Source organism: Eucyclogobius newberryi, unplaced genomic scaffold, assembly GCF_026437365.1.
Source record: "Eucyclogobius newberryi isolate DKJ021-1_F unplaced genomic scaffold, fEucNew1.0.hap1 SCAF_19, whole genome shotgun sequence".
In the NCBI taxonomy this organism is placed as follows: domain Eukaryota; kingdom Metazoa; phylum Chordata; class Actinopteri; order Gobiiformes; family Gobiidae; genus Eucyclogobius; species Eucyclogobius newberryi.
The window spans coordinates 25,982,681-26,005,356 of record NW_027315823.1 but is presented as its reverse complement, the minus strand read 5'-3'; the positions used below and the strand labels follow the sequence as shown (position 1 = coordinate 26,005,356).

Genomic DNA, 22,676 nt, shown 5'->3' with positions numbered 1-22,676 from the left:
AGTTCAGTTCACTTTTATTACCGTATCCCATGATGATATGGTTATTCGGAAAAGCATGCTAAATGCTAACACTTCTAATGCTAAACACAATGGATTTATTCTTGCTCTGGCGCATGCGTCGTGTGGCCACCACCTCCTGAATGGACTGGGAAAATACAATAGAACTAAACCAGGTCTTGGGGGTAAACTACATGGTAAACTACCACTAGTCAAGGTAAAAAACTAAAATTAGGGCTAGTCCAAAAATACTATTTAACATAGATGGGGGCTCAATCATATTTAACACAGATAGGGGAAGGGGAAACATTTTATTGTTAAAATACAGATTTTATGTTAAGCTGTGTGGCCTAATAGAAATGATCCGGATTAACCAGAAAACTGGTTCTTGCCTGTTCTAGGTGTGTGAAATCATCACATTAATGAATCTGAAAACTATGTCACACAAACGGTCTTTCTGTACCTCTGTACTACCTGTAAAAAGTAAGAAGTTAAACACCTTGGTTAGGGTAAAATAATACAGTCAGATTGTATTGCTCATTTTATTCAGTCACAAGCATTGGAGCAACCAGTTCAGTAGCTAAATGTAGCTAAACAGTAGGCCTTCATAAACTACATGACAGTGAAAATAAACATAGGTACACCACTTGGACTTTTAATTACAAGTGACAACACAATAACATCCAACATCACATTACAAAGTAACATTTCAACTATTGGGCCTGTTCTACATGTGACTGTCTCAAATAAGACAAAAACACAAAGAAACAACAAAGCTGCACAAGACGGAACAAAAAGCAAAGGAAAGTTCTCAGAGGCACCTCCAAGACTCGAGTGATGTCTTCTGAAATATCCTAATACACCAGACTACTGCAACAAATATTAAGGCACTTCAACTTAAAAGGAATAAAAACAAAAACATGTACGTACATTACTAGCTTGTGTCTTGTTATTGTTACTTCCTGCTGCACTACATTACTAAACTGTAGGGTCCCTATAGTTGTCAGTAATGTGATATTTGACCATTTTTGTGATAATATAATATAAGTGTGAAAACTTGACATCAAATTGTCTATTTTAAGCAAAATATAGGAACAAGTCAAAATAGACTTTTAATAGACCTACTAGTTTGTCCTTTTATGAGACCAAATATGGTCATGATTCGTGAAGCTAACATCTATAAACTTGTTGAGCATACAAACACCTCTACAATATATACAGTTAGTCAATGGGTGTCACTAAAGTACATCTTAACAGTGATGAAGGAAACAGCTAAGGGCTACGTTTAAGAAGCTTTAAAGGGAATTTTACACAAATGAACAAAAGAAACACTATTAGTTCAACCAACACAAGAGGCAAGAGGACAGAACGCATGAGACTGTTGAAAAATTCAGCTTGGGGTAAACAAACATGGTGGTAGCAAGCCAAAAATAATCACTGGCTCGACTCTCCGTGTGTTTGACAGGTAATGGTCGTACAACGTCTTCTAATCTTCTTTTTTCTGCATGTGGACAGCGTCACCGTTGCACCGCGACTGGGGCTGTTGCTCGTCTTGTCTCGCTGACGCAGTCTGTGTGTCAGTGGATTTTTCGCTGAGAGCTGCCTTGATGCTGGCGGCCATGGTCGGACCCCCTGCCTCGGCTCCGGTGGGCGGGGTGGGCGCGTTGGGGTCAGAAACTGCCCCGGGACTAGCTCCAGAGTCTCCCTCAGACGCACGCAGTCTCTTCATCAGTGTGGTCACTCGCACGGCTTTCTGTCAAGAGGACACGAGAGAACATGTGATAAAAATGAGAAGACACATTTCATACACACATTTCTAATTACTTTGATTGACACATAATTAACATGTGATAGTCCAGGATGTGAAAGTGCCAATACAAATGTTCATCATCATCAACAGACCATACACATGACATAAAACATTAAAGGTTATATTAGTAAAAAATAAGAACTTGCTAAAAACAGACACTTTTCACAAAGGTGACAGCTTTAATAATCACAATCTCTTTATAGGACATTTATAAGAGACATTTATAAATTATGTTCATTAAAATAATCACAACTAAACTCGGGGTACCATTTTGCCATGACACCTTTTTGTTTAACTGCAAAGTGGTTTTGTTATAGAATCTGGCACCCAAAGTGGAGAGTTAATTCTGCTTTTTGATTGGATAATAGGCTTGAAACAGTAGGCGCTCGCCTGGATGATTGACAAGAGTTGACGGCTGCAACGGAGGCGGGGCTAAGTCTGCTGTAAACAAGCAAAACTTACATTTTACATAGATGATATAGAACCCGACAAAATAGTCAACTGGCAACTTAATGAAGATAATCATGAGCATCGATCAGGTGAGCCACAGAAAAATGTAGGAGGGGGAAAAAGAGGGTAGTTTCAGACTGTTCAATAATCAGCCTAAGTGAAAAGAGATCAAGCCATTGCCAGGAAAATAAATAAATAGGCTGCGGCGGCTGCTCCAGCTGGTTAATCTCATTTGGATTTCGCGGTTTCAACTCGTGACGTCAGAGCAAGTCGGGGTAAAGTCAAACGTAAAACTAAACTAAAACTAAAACACTAACTAAACATTAACAACTTCATTTAACATTTTTTTTGGATTATTCCATATCAAAAGGCATACTGTAGATTGGGCTTCTATGACAATCAAACTGAAATATTATACCTTCCACTTGGCTTTGGCAAAGTTCTTCTCAATCTGAGCACAAACTCCATCCTTGATATTTTTGTCAGAAGCTGCATTTCCAGAAATCCTGAGAAGAGTAACACAAAAGTTATATAATATTATAATGTGTTTTTTTGTGATTCCTTTTAAGCATAAACCAATTCCATCAATAAAATGACCCATACTTGTACCAAAACTGAGAATATATCAATGTGTCAATGGATTTCACAGAGTATATTACCATTCATGGCTAATGGCTTCCTGCGCCGTAAGCCGCTGGTCCTGATCCACCTCCATCAGCGATGCCACTAAAGACTTGGCTGAAAACAACAGGAATAATTCACACACAAGTAGAAAAAACCCTCAATAATGACAGTATAATTGTACTGAATGAGCGCTCACCAGAATCAGAAATGTCATCCCAATAAGGAGAGTCAAATTCATAGTCTCCCGATAAAATCTTTATGAAGAGATTTTTATCACGGCTGTCCTCGTCTTCATCACCATCGTCGTAAAATGGAGGATTTCCAGACAAACTATTGAGAAAATATGGCAAATATTGACAAATTCAACAAAATAACAGTGACCGCTCTCCTGTTGTAGTACAGTGTATACATGCAACCCTGTGACCTGTGTTTGTTGTCCAGTGTTCATTTTGACAACAACAGTATCATATGTTAAATTATGATCATACTTATTTTAACAATAACAATTTATATTTCATAATGACAGTTAAATGGGGACAAGCTCATTTAAACAGTTTAGATTTCATGTATTCCTTTTTTGGAGAGCTCCAAACCACAAACAAAACTAACATCTATGAAATATTTGTGGGAGGAGCAGTCCAACATTGTTGATACAATGTGAAATAAAACAGTGGCAAAGGAAATTGGATAAGGAAACACGAGGGAGGCAATATTATCGTTTGCCAACCCCTAATTCAAAATAGTAGACTTCTGTTGTCATCTACCAGAATTAATCAAGCAAAAACAGTACAAGACTGTATGAGACTGAAGCATCGTCGGCTTGGGTTTGTCAGTTTGGGCAGTTAGGAACAGTAAAGCATGTTTTATTGTCTTGTCAAAATATGGTATGGAATGTCAGGTTTTAATTCAACTGGCAAATCTGCAGCTTACTGTCTGTGTTTGGTCTGAGTGTAATTCATATTCCACAGAAAAAGCAGTGAGGAAGTTCCTCTACTCCAGTAAGAAGGATTTCATATCTAAACTGGAACTAAACTAAAACCAAACCCAGACAAACAGGACAGAACAAGACCAAACCAAGTCTACATCAGAAATAAACTGGACTCAATTTCAGACCAATTCAAGTGTAAACGCACCCACTTAAGATAAGATAAGATAAGATATTCCTTTATTGTCCACATATGGGGAAATTTCATTGTTGCAACGCAGGTAGATACAGAGCAAAAGGACAGATAACTAATAGAAGAACTCTTATAAACAAAAACTCCTATAGACAAAACCTCTCATTTCTTAATAAGGAATGGAGGGGGGAAAAAAAGATAAAATAAAATAAAAACAGCTAGCGTAAGACAAAATAATACTAATAATAATATAACTTGTGTGGCAGTTATATCACAGACGAAAACTAAAGATAATTATTTGGACAAAAACACAATTTTAAACAAAAAAAACTAACCAAAAAATGATTTACTCTCAAAATAAACCCTGCTGCAAGAAGGACAAAAAATGTAGGCATCTTTTAAATCTGAAAATTCTCCATAAAATAACCATAATTTGCCTTTTACAGATGTAGACTTGTCAGGCTACTTACAGTATATACATGATGACACCTATTGCCCAACAGTCAACAGGCCGTCCATATCTCTGTCTCCCGACCATTTCAGGGGCTACAAAAACAAGTGCTTCAGTCAATACAAATGGCATGATATTAGATTGATTTTAGATGTGAAACAAACTGTACCAAGATATTCCGGGGTGCCACATGGGTCCCTGATCAGTCCGTTCTCCAGCTTGGCCAACTGAAAGTCACTGATTACAATTTTGGAGTGCTTCAGCCGGTTATAGTACACCAAATTCTCCAGCTACAAAAGAGGACAAAGTAACTCAAACTAATACCATTATCTGTACGGTTTATAAAGCAATCAATCACATAATAATCACATGTCACAGCAGGTAAAGTGAAAACAACAGATCAGCTTTCTTTGCTTGTGAGTGGGATTGACCATTTCAAGCAGCAATTTGGTTTTCTAATTTCATTGTGTGGAAACAGAGGGAACAGTTTTGAAGTTTTACTACAGGGCCCTATTGAAACGATTGTTATAAGTTGCTACAAGTAAAGACACAGTGCTGGTGAAACAACAACAGTAAAGTGCAGGACGCAAATACATGTGTGGTTTGTCCTAACAGAGATTGAGATATACATGATTGATTTAGTGTTTAAGCGGGGAACTCTGCCATGTTTTTATTATACAAAAGTAAACAAAAGAGCTGTGAATCCAGTCCATTATCTGCTGGGTGGATACATTTATAATACTCTAGTCTGTATAAATGTATGGATACAATCTTTAGAGCAGTGTGTCTCCATCTGTGGCTGCCTCTGGTGGTTCGCTCGGCAGTTTAAAGGTGGACTAAACTAGAATTGAATACGAAACAAACATGGACAAAGCCAGGCCTAAACCAGGACTAAAAAAATCAAGTCGGTATTAGATTTAAACTGGGCTCAAACAGAGAATAAACAAGTACAAGTGTGAACAACCCAACATATTTGTTTGATTTTGAGACAAATGTATTCATGTTTTTGTCCTCCTTTGGTTTAATCATTATTAGGACTACCTTATTCAAGCTTTAGTCTATTTTTGGACCAAGTTAAGCCCTAATTTACACTCTAGCTCAGAAAGTCAAATAAGATAATACTTGGTGTGAAAGAGGACACAATAACTCGAGTAGTTAGCATCTTAGTGTGTTTTCACTTGCATTTTCACCACATCAAAATTGAGACTAAACCTGAAACTAAACCTGGACTAGATCAGGACAAAACAAGGAGTAGAACAAGACCAAACCAAAGTCCACATCAGGACAGAAATGGGCTCAATTTAGGACCAAACTTGAGACGAAACAGATGAAAAAGTTGATCATGACGTCTCCCGTTGAGAGCATTGTCGTAACTGTTCTTTGGTTAGTCGGTTTATATTAGTGATTGAATGTTGAAGTAAACGTTGATATTTCTGTTACCTTGAGATTTCTGTGCACAATCTTTATGGAGTGCAGGTAGGCAACAGCTTCCAACACCTGCCTCATGACGTTGCTGGTGTCTCTCTCCGAATAGTACCCTTGATCCAGGATCCAGTCAAAGACCTCTCTGCCTGTAGCGCTGCAGAAGTCACAGCCAAACGTGTCAAAACAGAGTAAAACTTATTTTTAGATTAGCCGCCTCTTTGCCAGGTGCCGCCCGATGATACTCACAGTTCCAGAAAGATGAAGTATTCTTTCTTGGTTTCAAAAGTGTCAACCAGCTGCAGGATGTTGTGATGTTTTACCCTTTTGCGCAGGAAGAGAGCAATAAAAGAATTGAGTTAATGAATCTATTTGTAGGCAAGACGAGATTGAGCCGTATGAAAATCCACGGCCGATAAAATAGCGTCACATTGTGCATAGCATGTGATAGCATCAGATTTGTAAATTAGTTGCACAGCAGAACCATATTCAGGGTTTGAATTGTCAGGGATGGAACAAGAAGTTGTGCCACAAAACAAAACCATTAAAGGATGGGAAATGGATAATCCTGCAATTGTTGAATATGCAAAATTAGACTATATCTCAAAAATGTAAGATAAATATTTTAAAAAGCTTCAAAAGAGCTCATTATGGATAGATATTTAAGAAAGTGCAAGTATAATCATTCAAATACGGTTATAATGTGATGTTCCTACATTTTTGTGGATCATTTTAGAGTCAAGAGTGATACTTGGATTTCAAAGTTGACATTTACAGCATTTTAGCACATTTTTGATGGATTGCCTTAATATCACCTGGCTATTGTCGACGGGGTAATGCCCAAAAATATAAAAAATATATTTATTTTCTCAATGTCAATCCCGTCCACCCCAGCCCACAATGACATAAGTTTGAGAAAGGATGGCAAGAGAATAAAAAATAAATACATGGACATTTGATCCAGACAGTCCAGTGCTCTTTAAAACATCCTCACTACAAAACATGTCTCCAAAACGCCAGAGAAAATCATTGCAGGGATCAACTTTAACAGTGGGACAACCTTCTACTGAGGCTATGGTCAGACAACAGTTCTTTTCAGTTAGTTTCAGTTAATCTCAGTCTTAGCATTTGATTTGGAACTAAATGTATGAACAATTATCTTTGCTAAGGATTTTTTAGCTTTGACAATCCTCTCCTATGAGTAAATCCGCTTTATCACAAACATTATGTGTAATGTATTTACAGTGCGTGCCGTGTTGACAGTTGACTAATACTTTCCAATATGTTTTGAAGTCCCTAACAAGCTGCGGATTCCAGAACAGGCAGGCAGCCAAATCAGGCCTCGTCATCAGAGTTTATATATCAGAATAAATCATTTATCTGTTCAAGGATGTGCTGGAAAACATGTGCTGACACTGATGATGCCGGACACACTGTTATGGCTAAAATAAACAATGTACTGTATTTGATAGTCACAATAGTCTTTTATGGCGCTCAAAACATCACTTACATCTTGAGGATCATTATCTCGTTCTTGGCAGCTTTCCGTACTTTCCTTCCATCTTTTTTGTGAAACTTTTTACAGGTGTACATTTTCAAGGTGGTTCTATCCTTCGCCCGGAAGATCTCACAGAACTCCTCCCTGGGAAAAAATGACACAAAAATAGTCTGTTTCTATACAATACAGGTGTGCACAAAGATGTATGATGATGATATTCAAAATATACATCAAAAATATATAATATGCCACAGCCGTTATTCACAGCATATTCTTCACGCACAATTCATCTCATTGAGTCCTTGTAACCTCAGCCAGCTTATTTACCTTTCTCATCCCTCGCGCCAACTATATTCGTAAATATTATAAATAGCCGCAACTAAGGATGTCACTATATCAAAATGTAGTGTTGTGATTATTATGAGAAAATCACAATTTTTCTTTCATTCCCAATGTCAACCACGTTACAGTTCCTCAAGTGTGTACTTAATAAAAACTTAATGTAACACAAACAAGCATTTTTTTTTTTTTTTACTATAGATTAAATTAAATGATAAACATAATATTGCTTCTAAAATTGTTTATGTAGTTTTTACGTTTATCGATTAACATAATTCCTCCATGTGTCACAGATCAGCATTTACAGATCAGTGGTGACTTAGTATACATTTATTTTTGGTTATTATTACTTAGTAACTTCATTGTTGAACCAGGTCTGAACCAAGACTAAACTAAAGCTTTGAACCAGGATCAACACTGTTACTCCTTGTTCAAGTGTATCAAAATAGTACCAGTTATGTCATTATCCAGAGTTTTAAAATCATCAAAACAGTGAATGAAAGTGCAAACTGATTAGACTATAAACTTAATTTAACATAGTGATTATAATATTTATGGTTTTACTATAAATGTTGCCTATTTTCACTAGTTTTACCATTTTGATGAAGTTACTTCCTGGTTGGACATGAGCAGCAGATAGAGGTGAAGCCACAACTGTTACCTAGCAACATCAGTGTAAACAAGACTCAAAATCCAAATTAGTTATACAAAACACAATTATTTGATAAGTAATAATAAGTGTCAACACATTTATCTTGTTAAATACTTGTTTAAACTGTGATAAATTACTGTGAATTTATGACTGAATGTCACTTTTTGATGCCGTCACAAAGGTTTAAGAACTCAGCTCTACTTCCTGTAAATTTCCACTTTTATTTTTCAAATGTTTTTTGCAACTTGATTGATGATGAAACTATGATAAATATTTACCACAGGTTCTATCTCAAACTAAGTAATGATTGGGAAAAACATGAGAACCTGTCACATGCACTTTAATTTCCTAAAATGAATTCAGCCATATTGTCATTGTTTCCTCACGTATAGATTGTGTATGCGAACAGCTTGGCACTTACGACTTGACAACTTGTCCCAGGTCATATTTGTCAGTGACTTCTGCGGGGCTGTTGTAATCCTTCTTCTCCCCGAGTGTTAAACAACCAAATGGCATGGCAGCTCGGGCCGGGGCCACGAAAACCTCCACAGCACAATACAATCTGCACAGAAAGACAGCGAGAGGGGACTTTACTGCGCCGAGAATGATAAGACAACACACATCTATAATAGATAAACATGCAGCCCCAGAATCAGATAATACAGTAGAAATACTGCAGAGAAAACTGTGTTTCGGTGTGTGTTGTGAACACTGTATGCTGTAGGCAAATGCTGGAAAAAACACACATACAAGATACACAAAAATACACAGAAACAGTAGTGATGTTAATGTTTCCATTTGTTGCATTGTCCCAAAGTTAGCCTTAGGCTAATTTACATCTGCAGTCCTCTGGCAGGGAAAAAACAACCCAAGACACAGACTGAACAGGACGAACACAGAAAGTACACACAACCACAAAACACTATTTGCACCTGCAATAATATATATTACGCACTTCCACACACAGATGCAGACACATTCATACACAGTCAGTACCATTAGATCGTGGGACCTAAAGAGTCTACTAGTTACAGCTCTGGAGGTGCTGTTTAGTTCAGTTTTAAAGCCTTTGTTTGAAACACATTATTTTATAGAGTCAGGCAGATTCTACAATGTTGTGGTGAAAAAGCAGAGAGCCGAAAAGTTATGATGCAGTCATCATGAAGAGCTATTCTTGTGGATCGTACAGAGTTTGCACCACTATAACCCACAAAATCCTTCAAACAGCCTGGAGTCAAGCCATCTGGAATTTTGAACACCAGGCATGGATCAAATATCAAAACTGAAAAGGTTATGTTTAGTCAGGATGTGATGATGATGCATGACAGGCTTTTATTGAGAATCTTTAAGGCTTGTTTATACAGTGACTCTAAAGGTCTAATTGTGATTTCCCCAGCCTGTCCCAAACAGGTGATGCAGTAAGTGGGATAAGATAAGGTGTGCAAACTAAATGCCCTCCTGCTTCCAAGGAGAGACGAGGTCTAATATGTCTGAGGGTTACCATGCTATATTTGATATTTTTGTTGAAATAATTATTAGTTAAAATTATTAGTATTATTGAAATGTTTATTAAAATTCAAGTTTGAGTCTAACATAATTCAGACATATTGACAATGCTCTAATTCTTGACATAGAAAAGAGCTTAGCATTGTTTTAGCTAATGTTTCGGCAAAGACAGGATTGCTCAGGCCATTCAGCCACGTCTTCCACTGCTTTTGAGAGTTTTGACTGCTGATTTCAGTAATAATTTTATTTCTAAGACTTTTATACATCAACCAATCTGTTTCCCTTTTGTATTTCACAGCCTTCTTTAAGACCGAGTCCCTTCATTTGTTGCCATAAATTATCATCATCCATGGCAGAGAACCATTTTTCTCCTTTGTTTTTACAGTGTATTTTTCTATGACGGATTCCGATTTATGTCATTTAGTTCTTGGTCTTGCAGGACTTTATTGTGAAGGAAGAAGTAGTATGAAATAACCGGAACCTCATTTTGGTCAGTTTGAGCTGTAAGTTTTTTTCTCTTTACCTTGTCTTCCCAGTCATTACAATGACTTCTTTGCTGTTACACTTTTTAAGGGCAGATGTAAAACCATCAAAAAAAAAAAAGTGCATTAGCATTTGGTGGTCTAAAGTCCAATTATGATGACACACATTTGTGGGGACAACATTTGAATGTCCAGTACATTGTTCAGAGTAAAGAAATGCTATAAAAAGAGTTTAATAAAAAAAATGAATGAAGAAAAATATAAGGTGATATTTCTGCTGTTTTGTGATTAATGTTACAGACATTTCACATTTGTCTGATAATTAAACCTCAACTAATACATTTAAAGACATGTTTTAACACATTTCTGTTTGTGACAAAATACCCTCTTGACTATCGTTATCGGAATACTAAAACATTTGATGGAGTATTGTCTTTGAAACCTTGGTTTTGGCGTGAAGGGTTTAATGACAGGACTGTATAACATGAAATACGTTCACTAGGAACCAGGCCGCCCCGATGGCACTGGGGAGTCCACAAAAGCAAACGTTATAGTTTCATTTGTGGAGCATCCAACATCAAGCAAAAAATAAATACAATATACAACATGACTAAAAAAACATAGTCTATACTTCCTCTACATGTTAACTGTGACATTATTAAAGTAATTGTTTAATCATGATTTCAATAATGAGCCAAATAATCACGATGGTGATTTTTTTTCTTGCCATTACCGAGCCCTAGCACTCTGTGTAGAGAATGTGAGTCAGCCTTGTGCTGCATGCATCAGATTATTCAAGAGATACAGGTGGACTTGACCCTCTCTCTCTTCTTCTCTTCAGTTTAACGCACTCATCTTTTTTTTTTTAAACTGTTCAGAGTTAGTTACATAAAGTCTGTATTGAACGAAGGATAAGGGCTCTGTTATGTGATTCGGGGAAACATTTCAGCTTTGGAATCGCTGCAAACTGTTATTAAAGTAATTTGAACCAAACACACAAATCATATAGAACTCAAACAAAAAAAGAGCTGGTGGATGATAAACTACTGCTGGATCCTCTCTTGAGTTTTGGCCTCTACTCAAGTTAAGATACACACGATTGACCCCTAAATTCATCTGCATTCAACCCATCCTTCAATGCCACTGGGGAAAACCTGTCCAGAGCAGCATCTCCAGAACCTTCGGCCAGATCTGGTCAGGAAAAGGATGGAACCGGAGTAGTAGAATGTCCCACAGACACTAGGCCTGTCTCTATTGAGAAAATATCACAATAAAGGATCACAAATGTACGACTCTCACTGACACAATAGCACTAAACAGGACAATTCAAGTAAACTCAGTATGTATTTATATTCATTTGTTTATAATCTGACTGTGTGAGCTCAAATGTTAAAGTTTAATACCAAAAATCAAGAAAAAAGTTCACTATAGTGCAAAAAAAGGTATAAACAATAAGAATTGATCTCAAATATTGTAATTTGTTTCTTTATCATTAAATTATATGGAAATTAATTGCATTCTTTACTGTGCTCTGGGTCGTCTCTCCACAGATCTGACCTGCAACTTGGCTTGGGTACACAGTATACAAGTCACATTGTGCGTCTTTAAATAAACTATGATTTCAAAAGCAGGAGAATTAATACCAATAAAAAGCACATAAGCGGTTATTGAGGTCGGAGGAATTGTACAATATTTATAATTGATGTAACTTTCACCTTTGTTTCGTAGATGCGTGACGAGGTGTTGTGGCTGTTGTGGAATAAATAACAACTGCACCAAAGAAAGAGCCTGAATGTTCCCTGTGTGCGCGTAAACAGTGGATTTTGGCAGCTCCTTCAGAAGATGCCGTGGATGTGGAGCAGAAAAGGAGAGTGGGAGGATGTGAGTGAGGCGCTGTCTGGAGCAGGAGCCAGGCCTCGTCTTCACCGGTCTGGGCGCTAACAACGGAGGCGAGAATTATCTAAATTAGTGCCTGATTTGTAAATTAATTTAATTACATGGAGCGCTTTTGCACCAGACAGGCTAAACCAGTTGGAACATTACTGCGCTGTCACAAAAACTCTCAAAGAACATTCCCCAAATGATATGCCACCAGAAATTCTGTGGAAACTGTGATGTACTTTGCAGGAAAGGGAGTGAAATTAGGCAAAATATACTAACAAAAAAAGTGGAATAGGAAAGAATAGAACAGAGTAGTAAACAATAGAATAAAATAGTTATGTAATGCTAGTATTTCTAACTCGATTGCAATACTAAGGAATATACTGGATTCTCGACACTGATTTCAATACCACAATGAAACTTTAAAATGCTCTTGTTCACAAAAGGCAGAATTATTTTGGTATTGATACTAGCTCAAATGAGTATCTAGTTTTGATTTTTAGTATTGATTAATATCTGTTTTTGATATTTTTGACATTCTTCGAATATAATAGAATAGATTATCCTTATTCTCTACCTTTGGCTAATAAACATAAAAACAACAATACATGAACAGAACTCTATAGCACCCCCCAGAATGCAGAGACTCTAAATATAATAAACATTTAACAAACATTTAAGCCTTAAAACAACACTCACAGTAAATTCAAACACACAATTGTCACAATATCCAGTTTCAGTGTTCACAAACATCTTGATTGAATTAAATCGCAACTAAGGATGTCACTATATCAAATATCAAATTTTGACACCATGAACAGAGAAATCCTCAATTCACTTTCATTTACAATGTCTTAGATCATCAATCCACTAATGACAAGCTTTATGAAACGGAGGGTTTGCCACCTGCTTGTATTGTTCCAGAATATGCCATAAACGGATCTCTCATAACGTAAGTTTTTTTTTTTTTCTGTATTATTTTTATCAACAATTTTTACCTTATCCCCTACAATATTCTGCAAATGTAAAAGTTTTAAGTGTGTTTTCAAGAAACTCTTTATTCTTTTTTCTTTCTTCCTATGTTTTGTCCAAATAAAGTAACTAACTAAATATATAGATTATTTTAGTGCTGTACTTCCTTCACAGAGACAAACAGGCGGACTTTCCAACAGAAAAGTCACACAGTGCGCCTTTAAGTAAATATGACATAAACAATCAAATATGGCAAGCAATGTGAATGTCAATGTGAAAAATAATCAAAACACTAAACAGCACTTTGTCTGCTCCAGACAGCATTTCACCACTGACCATCCACTACCAGCAACAAAACAATTGAATGTAAAGGGATCAGACACAAACTATATTTATATTAATTTATCAAGCGGACACGCAGAGACAAAACAGCTGTGGAACATACAAATATACATAACTGACAACAGACAACAACAGAAACATTTCAGTGTTCGATTATGACACCAAGGAAAAGACTTGATACGCTTGATATCTCAGTGAGAACACATTCCCTTTCGTGACAACAGACTCGGAGTACGGAGTCTGGAGTCTGACTATAGAATGATCAGCCAGTGCCAGATCCTATTTTAGGGACCAAACTCAATGTGACAAGAACCACACAAGCTGCTCTAGGAACCAAAGGACAAAGAACTGAATTCAGCAAAAGAAAAAGAAGGAAAAAAACACATTCAAGTTGCACAACAGCCTCTGGTTCTATGTCTCTCCATTTGTGGCCATTTTGTTTCCCGAAATAAGCAAGGTTCAGATGTTTCCTGGGGACAATATACAAGAACAAAGTCTACTTAAACAAAAAGCATGACAATTTGCCTGTGTCCTACTTCTTACGGTGCTCTTAAGCTGTACTTTGTCTTTTTTAGACCAAGAAGAGGTACAGCTAACGGCCTCTTCAGTGGAATATAAAAGAAGTGAGCTTTTAATTTTAGATGTGCATTTATATAAGTCTTTAAAAAGTGGAGATATGTAGAAAAGGCCAATACATTTTTGGGGTTGACCACCAGACGAATATTATCTGCTCTGTTATGTCTGCAGGAAAAAAAGGGCTGTGGACCTAAAAATCCTTGTTATATTTATAATAATTTATCGATCGCTCTGGATTCTAAAAAAGCCATTGAAAAAAATGTCAATCTCTAATTTAAAAAAAAAAAAAGTGATGAATCCTTTTTTAATTCAAATATTATATATATTTTTTCTTTATTTATTCTTTGTATTAGTCTAATCTTAATTTCTAACGCATCCACACTTTCTGTCTGCCCTTCCGTGTGTGTTGAGTGAATTCCTTCGTGAGATCAATAAAGTTCTATAGATTTTGAATGCAAACAACGCATTTCCTCAAACACGCATCTAAACGCGGGCGTGGAATGAAAAGCATTCATTTTCACCTCGTACACCAGTGTCTCTGTGGCCATCTGTGTCGGCCTCAACCCGCCGTGCAATCTGATTAAGTCGAGTAGGTTTTCTCCCCTCTTGTTAAATAGTTTTCCCAGCATTCGCAGAGATAAAAGATGTTCTCCTTCACCACCAGAAGAAGAAAAGATTCACATAGCTGAATAGTGCTGAATCAGACGTCTTTATCTCAGCCTTTTTAAAACCGATCTTAATGAAGCGCACTACACAGACAGGCGCGCACGGGCGATTAGTGTTGAGAGCGCAATTAAAAAAAGCTACTTGCATAAATAACTTTTATGAAACCATCAAAAATATGAAGATAAACTAGTATTGTATAAAGTGCCAGTTTTGAGGAGCAAGGCTGAAGAAAGAACATGCCGTGGAAGATTTAGATGATGGTGTCTCAGAATTATTAGGACAGAGGACACAAAAGTACAGAGGATAACATGCAACTGTATAAACTAAAGGCTATGCTGCTTTTTTCTGGTACAGCACTTGTTTTGCCTGGAATGTTAGTTATTTATTCAGTTAAGTGTATTTGCCATTTGTAGTTAAAAACACACACACCAAATTGAAGCTCAAAGTTCACAGTAAACATTAAATTGTGCTTTTTTCAGGTCATTATTACCAAACTATAACATAAGTAGATCAGCATTTTACATTTTTGTTCATTGTAAACCAAATATTGATCTAAAACTACTTAATAACAAACAGATCCATTGGCGTCCAGTGCAATTCATTGATGTGGTTAATGTTGAGTTTAAATTTTTTGAAATACAAGGATGTGGGCAGCGATAGGGGGTACGTGAAACAGACATTTTAACTCGCGCTTCAGCAACAGGACAGTACAGGATTACTCAAACATGCATGAATCAAAATACAACTTTAAGTAATGAGGAAACACTGTTGTAATGAGGTTAAAAGTTGTCCCCTTTAAAAACAAATCAACAATGGACATAAGTTACAAAACACTAAAAGCACTTATAAAACATGTTCCACAGTATCGTATTAAACATTCATGGCAAAGCAATAATCCCTCCAGCTGGCTGACTTTTTACCAAAGAAGTTACATAGTAAAAACCTCCAATGATGTTGCTTTTAATAAAATCTGAGGGGAAAAAATAATATATAAAATGATTAACAATAAAAAACAAAAACAAAAAAATTTAAAAAAAATCTCCCCACAATGTCCCACGAACTAAACAATTCAGGTAAATGGAACATAATCTCAAAAGGACATATTAAAGCAGCTTTTAAAAAACGGAGACAAAATCAGTAGCCACGCTTTCCGTTTTGACACGCTGTGAAATGTTGGCGTTAAGAAAAAGAATACGTTTATGGGATTTGCATATCTTTGCTTTTTTTAGCAGTAACTTTTTGATTTGGAGTTTATACTGTGCCATCTGCTCCTCACAATAGATACCTATTTCAGTTTCTCAAAGAGAGGTTGCAGAATAAATCCCTGCATTGTCTGTTTGCAAGAAGTAACATTGCACAACAATATGCAGGGAAAATCGCACAACCGCAGGCAATTATTGGCCTATTCCAGTTTGGCTTAGCGTACTATGACACATCAGGCTTAACATTATGGTCACATGCTTATTTTCGTTATGTCAACACTTGCCACAATACGGAAATTTCAAATGGTAAATTTTGATACCACAGTAAGGACATTTTCAAGACAAGCACTACAACTACTCAGGAAATGTCAAAATGTATTATAGGTTATGGATGATACACATTTTAGTGTATTGATTTCTGAAAACCCTACAGACCAAGCCTATTCACGTCTCTTTCTACTCTAGACCTGATTTGATCCTGGTTTAGACCCAGTTGGTCCAAGTTTAATCCTGCCTTTCACATCTTCACATGTTCGTATTAGTCAGACCCTTTTAGACCGTCACCTGTTGCTGGTTCGCTGTTGTTCCAACCTAATCTTTAAGTAATAATTTCCATAATGTTGTTCTTTTTTTATTGGATTTGAAAGAATTCACATTATGCAGTTCCTTTGACCCCCCCACAAGAGCCACAGCTCTAGAGATAATGACCCAGTTTCTTTTCTCACCTTTTGTCTTTTTGTTAAATTCCCTCATGTCTTTTTTTTTTTTTGGCTGCCCATTTTTCCAGCTTCCATTATTACATCCACTTTGAGGACACAATGTTCACGTTTGTACATACCACCCACTAATACTACAAGTGCCACCGCGCCATAATTCAATAATCTGTAATTACGTGTTGACAAACCAGTGGTCACAATTTTGTCTCTAAATTAAGATGTACTTTGGATTCACACTTTTCCCAGTGCGTTTGGCATAAAAGCCTGCATAAAACTGCCACCAATGGGTTACATTAGCTAATACTGACCAGTTGCTTCGTCAGCCAATAACAAAATACAAGTAACACCTTTGTTTCCATGGCAACGCTGCATTCACCATTGTCACAAGATGTTGAGCAGAAAACAGCCGGCTATATAGACTCTAACCACCGGTCTCAGAGGTGTTTGGAAATAAGGTGTTGATTTTGAGTTTTGGACTCTACTTTGTATCAAGTCAAACGTGTCCTTGGACTGTTTCTCTCTCCGCTGCATTGCACCCGCCTCCTCCTGTGATGCAGCACTTTGTGTTGGATGTTGCCACAGGTGTAGGGCAAAATTCAAGATCGAGATTCAGTCGTTTCTAATCGTTTCTAATCGCATTGTGCGCATTCAATAAAAGCATGAGGTGTTTGAAATGACAAAATAAAATCTATTTGGGGAAAAATCTGAATCAGATGGCTTTTTTTTTCTTTTTTCAGCTCAGTCCTCTTCCTTTTTTCAAGTGTTGTCTCTTTGTGTAAAAAGGGTTTGCTTACTGTAGTTTGTGTGCATCTACGAACCAGTAAAACCTCAGAGAATGGATGAGCAGATTATCAGACAACAAATCTGTGAAATGGGAGGTTTTTTTCACATATTAAGAAGACATGATATTTAAGGAACACACACATGGGCTACATTTAAGCAATAATGCACATATTAAATGATTCTATGTTTACCAGGCTTAGACTTATCATCTTGCAGAAATATATGAAAAACAAAAAAAAACCTACATAACTTTGAGCCTGTTACTGTTGGAAGTCAAATTAAAAGAGGCAGAGTCAAAAAGGGCATGAGCTATTATAAAAAATAATGAAGCAAATTCATAATAATGAGCACATTATCTAAAAAGGCAGCAAGAAGGCAAGTTTATAACATGGTCAATATTAAAGGTTGAATATTGTTCATTCGTTGTTTCAAATATCTGCTCTGAAAACTATATATTCCAATGAAAGGTTTCCGAGATATTCCAAGATATTCATGGGATTTTAAACAAGATTCAGTCAAATTTAATCGTCAATGATACTCTTGAGTCGTTTTGATCGAGAGCTCTAAAACCAATTCTCTGTTTGTAAAAGCAGGTGGTCTAGAGCTAAATACTAAAAAAAGTAATTTGATTATTCTTTGTGCTTAATGTTAATAACTAATGGTCTGCTTCAGGAAATTAATATTTAAATATATTTGTAGTTGTTTTTAATAGACAAAACCAACAATACATATTAATGACTACCGTAATCAATAGGAGTGAAACCATTTTTTAGATTGATTCTTTTGTGTCATATTTCCCAGCCCAAACCCATTCAGTGTCTCTGCAAAGTGGAACGGAAACTCCACCTTTTTCAACACTTTCTCTGCAAAGCATCCGTCCAAAAGTTGATTCTCCATCTTTAGCCTTGAGGGTTATATGAGTCTAATTTGAGTGAATGAATGTGAAGCAGACAGTCGGGGTTATGGGGACATTCAGGTTTTTATTTAAATCCATGGAGCGCACACCAAATTCACTATTTGCAAGTTTACATTTAGTTTGCATCCTTAAAGTTTGAATAGAGGATTTTGCGGCCAATCAGAGTCTCATTTCCTTGTGGCGTGGACAGCCGAGTAGTTCTCCCACATGTCAATCATTCCCTGCGTGCTAGTGCACACCTGCAGGCTCGTTCTGGCTCGTTCCTAGATATCAGCATGTTCCCTGGCTGCGCATGCGTGGTTGATATGCCGGTGTGTGTTTAGCAACGCTAGCAGCGAGTTCTTTCAGCGTATCTCCACACTTTGGACCAAAATGGCTCAGTAGAGACGAAAATCTGCGGAGACAACGCTAATAAACATCGCTAATAAGCGCTAATAAATAAATGAACGTGTAGCAGCGGGGCTGTTGTGTGCTTCCACACAAGGTTTGATGGGAGGCGGCCTCTCGGAAAGAACAGGAGGGTGGGGGGAGAGTGTGCGCATGCACATTTAAAAAAAAAGGGACTAACAGTCGCTTGAATTCCCAAATCGGCAAAAAATCCTCTATTCAACCTTCAAGTGTCGGGCTGAACAATTTCGTCAAAATATCCAACTGCGATCAGATTTGAGATTTTACGTTTTAATTGTAGAATTCTGTTCACATTTTAAACAAGTTTAGGAGTGTTAACATCTGATATCAGACAGAAACTAGAGGTTGACGATATATCGAAACATTGATGATATCACAATTGTTGTTTAAGAAATTAGCAAACTGTCATCAACCCCTGTATATCATCTATCATTAAAACTTTTTTAAATGACTTCAAATTGAGACAGAAACATCAAGTGTCGCCTCCCAAACAAGGACGTAAAGGGATATTTCTGCACTTTTGCGGTTAGCTTTAAGGATCATTCAATTGACCCTCAACCCTCATTGACAGGCTCATTTTAGCACATTTCTGATGCACCGTGAACTATGAACTATTGTCTGAATATTGTTATTGAGAACACAAAAATATCTTTTTATCTTTTTTTATTACAAGCCACTCCTAACGGAAATGAATTTAGTCCTCATCACTGACGTCTCCTCCGACAGATTAAACATGAATGAACGCTACATCGCCCAATTCTTCTGATTCATAATGTGTAATATTTTCTCACTTGAAATCCTGCCTCTTGATTCTCTTTTATTTCTCGGGAGGTCAAGCGAATTTTCTTCAAAGACAAAGCACGTTGGCAGACGGCCTTGTACTCGCACCAACTCCTGTGCCTCTACAATGCGTCATGTGCATCCGCTGTGGGTTTTTAGCAGCGAGTGGCCTGATCTCAATCAAAACCAGCCCCGCTGCGCGCCTGTAGATCGGCTGCGGAAGCGTCTCCATCGTGTCGCCTTGGCTCCGCCGCCGCTGTCACGCTCGCGCACACTATTCATTATCACTGCCGAAGCGCTGACCAGTTTCTTCTGATGTTGTTTTGTTTCCATGGCGACCGCAGCTACAGCATCCGCACTGTGGTAGTTCTCAGCATCAGTCTCCAGCACATCCAGCACACACACACACAAGCGCGAGCACACATACGCACGCACGCACGCACACACACACACGCACACATATGCACGCACACACACACACGCACACATATGCACGCACACACACACACGCACACACGCACACATATGCACGCACACACACACACGCACACACACGCACACACACACACGCACACACACACACACACACACACACTCAAACATTGCAAAATCATGTACGGGAGATGTGAATGACTTAGACATTTTTTTTGCTTCGTTTCCTGTACATTCACTTAGGCTACTTTTGGAATCCTGACACTGCCTGTAGTTGTCTCCCTCTGCAGAGAAGTTTTGTGATTTCGTGGCCAGTTAAAAATGCTTTGAGGCTAAAGACTGCAGTGCACTGCTGCATCAGTGGTTTTGCTTTTTCTTGAATACGTACTTATGGATATTGAACAGTGAGGTTGTGTTATTATTAGCGTTGTAATCAAATTGAGATCCAATCATATCAATTAGGTAATGAGCTTGAGTCTTTTTGTTCAAATTTCCACAGCAAATCTTGTTTTGTTTCCAGTAAAAGCTTGTGGTTTGGGGCAAAATTTGGATGATGAAATGTGGCTCTGTTTTGTGTTAAAGGGCACAGACAAAAAGTTTTAATTCCTAGACATTTATATTAAAATGCATTATATTTGTTTAAAAGAAATTATGATCCATCAAAATCAGAAAGACATGGGTTTTTTGTTTTATTTTGCCACATTGCCCTACGCCTTAAATGTACGGTTTATCTGTGATTCAAGACAAAAGAGCAAAAACCTACAAAAAGTCTACATAATGATGATGTTTTTACTTTGAGTAGGCCTACAAACAATAACTTTAGTGGATCTTATTAGTAAACCAGCCTAATTTGAGGCTGTACAGGCTTTCAGAATCAGAAAAAGGTGTATTGCCATTGTCAGAGAACAAAACTCACAAACGGAACTTGCTTCGACAGTTTAACCACCAAAGTTCCATCACAAAAGTTGAAATATCTCACTGCATTTAACAGACTTTGGCTTCGTAAAACAATAAGCGATTCCAAAAAAAAATGCATTTGTCAATGAATGCTGTCAATTAAGTTTTTTGTTTTTGTTAATAAGCAGCGACAAACCCAAAAGTTTTAATAGAGCAAATCAAAAACATGTAGGTATCTTACGTAGATATTTTAATTGTATATCCAGATCCCAGTTGACAATAAAGTAGTGTGTGTTATGTGGTCTAACAGTCCCAAATCACCCAAAACATGTGTTGAAATAAACAGACATCCATAAAAATGTTGGTGAAGACATTTTTTTCCTTTCTCAAAGCAAACCCAAAAGTACAGGAATAATCTGTAATGACAATAGTTCAAGGAGTGGAGCATCTTCCTCCCAAAGCTATTTCAAAGCACAATGAGCACCAAAATCCAGCTTTTCAAAAAAGGAAATCATTCTAGGACTAGTCTACACCTACAATTATTTGGATGTCTCCATCAATCAGAAGAGTAACTTCATGGCATAAAAGATGATTATAAAGCTGTTTATTCACGTTAAAAAGAAACATGACAGGGCTACATCCAAGTAAGAAGAAACACTCATTAGCTACACAAATGTTTTGTTTTAATGAGCGGGCAAGAGGTTTTTATGTAGCAGAAAAGTGCAGCCACTGGCTTTACTGAGCAGGTGACCGATGCCGCAAAACTTTTGATTCCAGATCGTGCCGTCCGCTTCAAACGCCAGCGCGCACGACAGTCGCGATCCTAAACAATCTCGCACACTTGATAACTACATCTCCCCAAGTAAATCCACAGACTTGTGTTTACAGCGTGACGCCCACTTACCTTTAATGAAGTCAAAGGTAACAAACTGTTGCCAATATTGTAGTTTTGACGCCCTTTTTTGACTTTTTTGTTCTTGGCTGGCTGCTGCTTTTTTTTTTACATCCGACGTGGTATGACACAGATTTGTTAAGATCTCATTTCCAGGAGCAGAAGTCAGCTCGTTCACGGGAGTATTACGTGAGCTGGTGATGGCAGCAGCGGCTGGTGATGCAGGAGGAGGAGGAGGAGGAGGAGGGCAGCACCGAGAGAGCGAGCGTGTGTCCGCCCGTGCGCCGCCGCCGCCGCTGCGCCTTGTGCGTGTTTATGCGTAAAATCTGTGCGGAGCCGAGTCAAAGCCTTTGACAGAGAGTGAACCCGCGAACGTCTGCGCTGTCGATGCCGCGTCCAAGTGTCCAAGTGTCCCATCAAAAAGAAAGTGTTGTTTTTAGCAAAGTCCCACCGGAAGTTGCCCATCCGCGAGCGCTACTTTTGGAGCAGATTTTGAAACTGCTTGTTAAATATGTTAGTGATTTTCCATTGCGAGCTCTGTGCCTGGTGCTGGGAATGGCAATGGGGTTTGTTAGGATCACATATCTGACTGTAGAGAATTAGTTTGATGATGGACCACCTTGTATTTGAAATAAATAAATAAATAGAATATAATTGTGTTTGTTTGTTTGTTTGTTTGTTAGTTTGTTTGTTTGTTTGTACCTCAGTGCAGTTTTAGCTAATATAACTCTCAGGCAGCAATTCACCCAAATAAATCAAATTAATTCAAAGTAGCCCCAACTTCTGTTTATGAACTTTATCCACCAATTCTCCAGTCAAGTTTGTCTTGTCAACATGGAGCTTTTCCTCTTAAAGGTGTATATA

General features: G+C 37.5%; 1 protein-coding gene across 1 annotated transcript; it reads right to left on the bottom strand.

Annotated features, from left to right (window-relative positions):
* Positions 1-525: 525 nt before the first annotated feature.
* Positions 526-22,056, bottom strand: LOC140365882 (caM kinase-like vesicle-associated protein). The gene is made up of 11 exons (XM_072452471.1): positions 21,825-22,056; positions 8,783-8,923; positions 7,383-7,514; positions 6,122-6,196; positions 5,891-6,029; positions 4,620-4,740; positions 4,470-4,545; positions 3,078-3,211; positions 2,917-2,995; positions 2,676-2,763; positions 526-1,750 (listed from the first exon to the last, which is right to left on the bottom strand). The coding sequence occupies exons 2-11, from the start codon at positions 8,875-8,877 to the stop codon at positions 1,484-1,486; spliced, it is 1,206 nt and encodes a 401-aa protein (XP_072308572.1). The 5' UTR covers positions 8,878-8,923; positions 21,825-22,056; the 3' UTR covers positions 526-1,483.
* Positions 22,057-22,676: the final 620 nt, after the last annotated feature.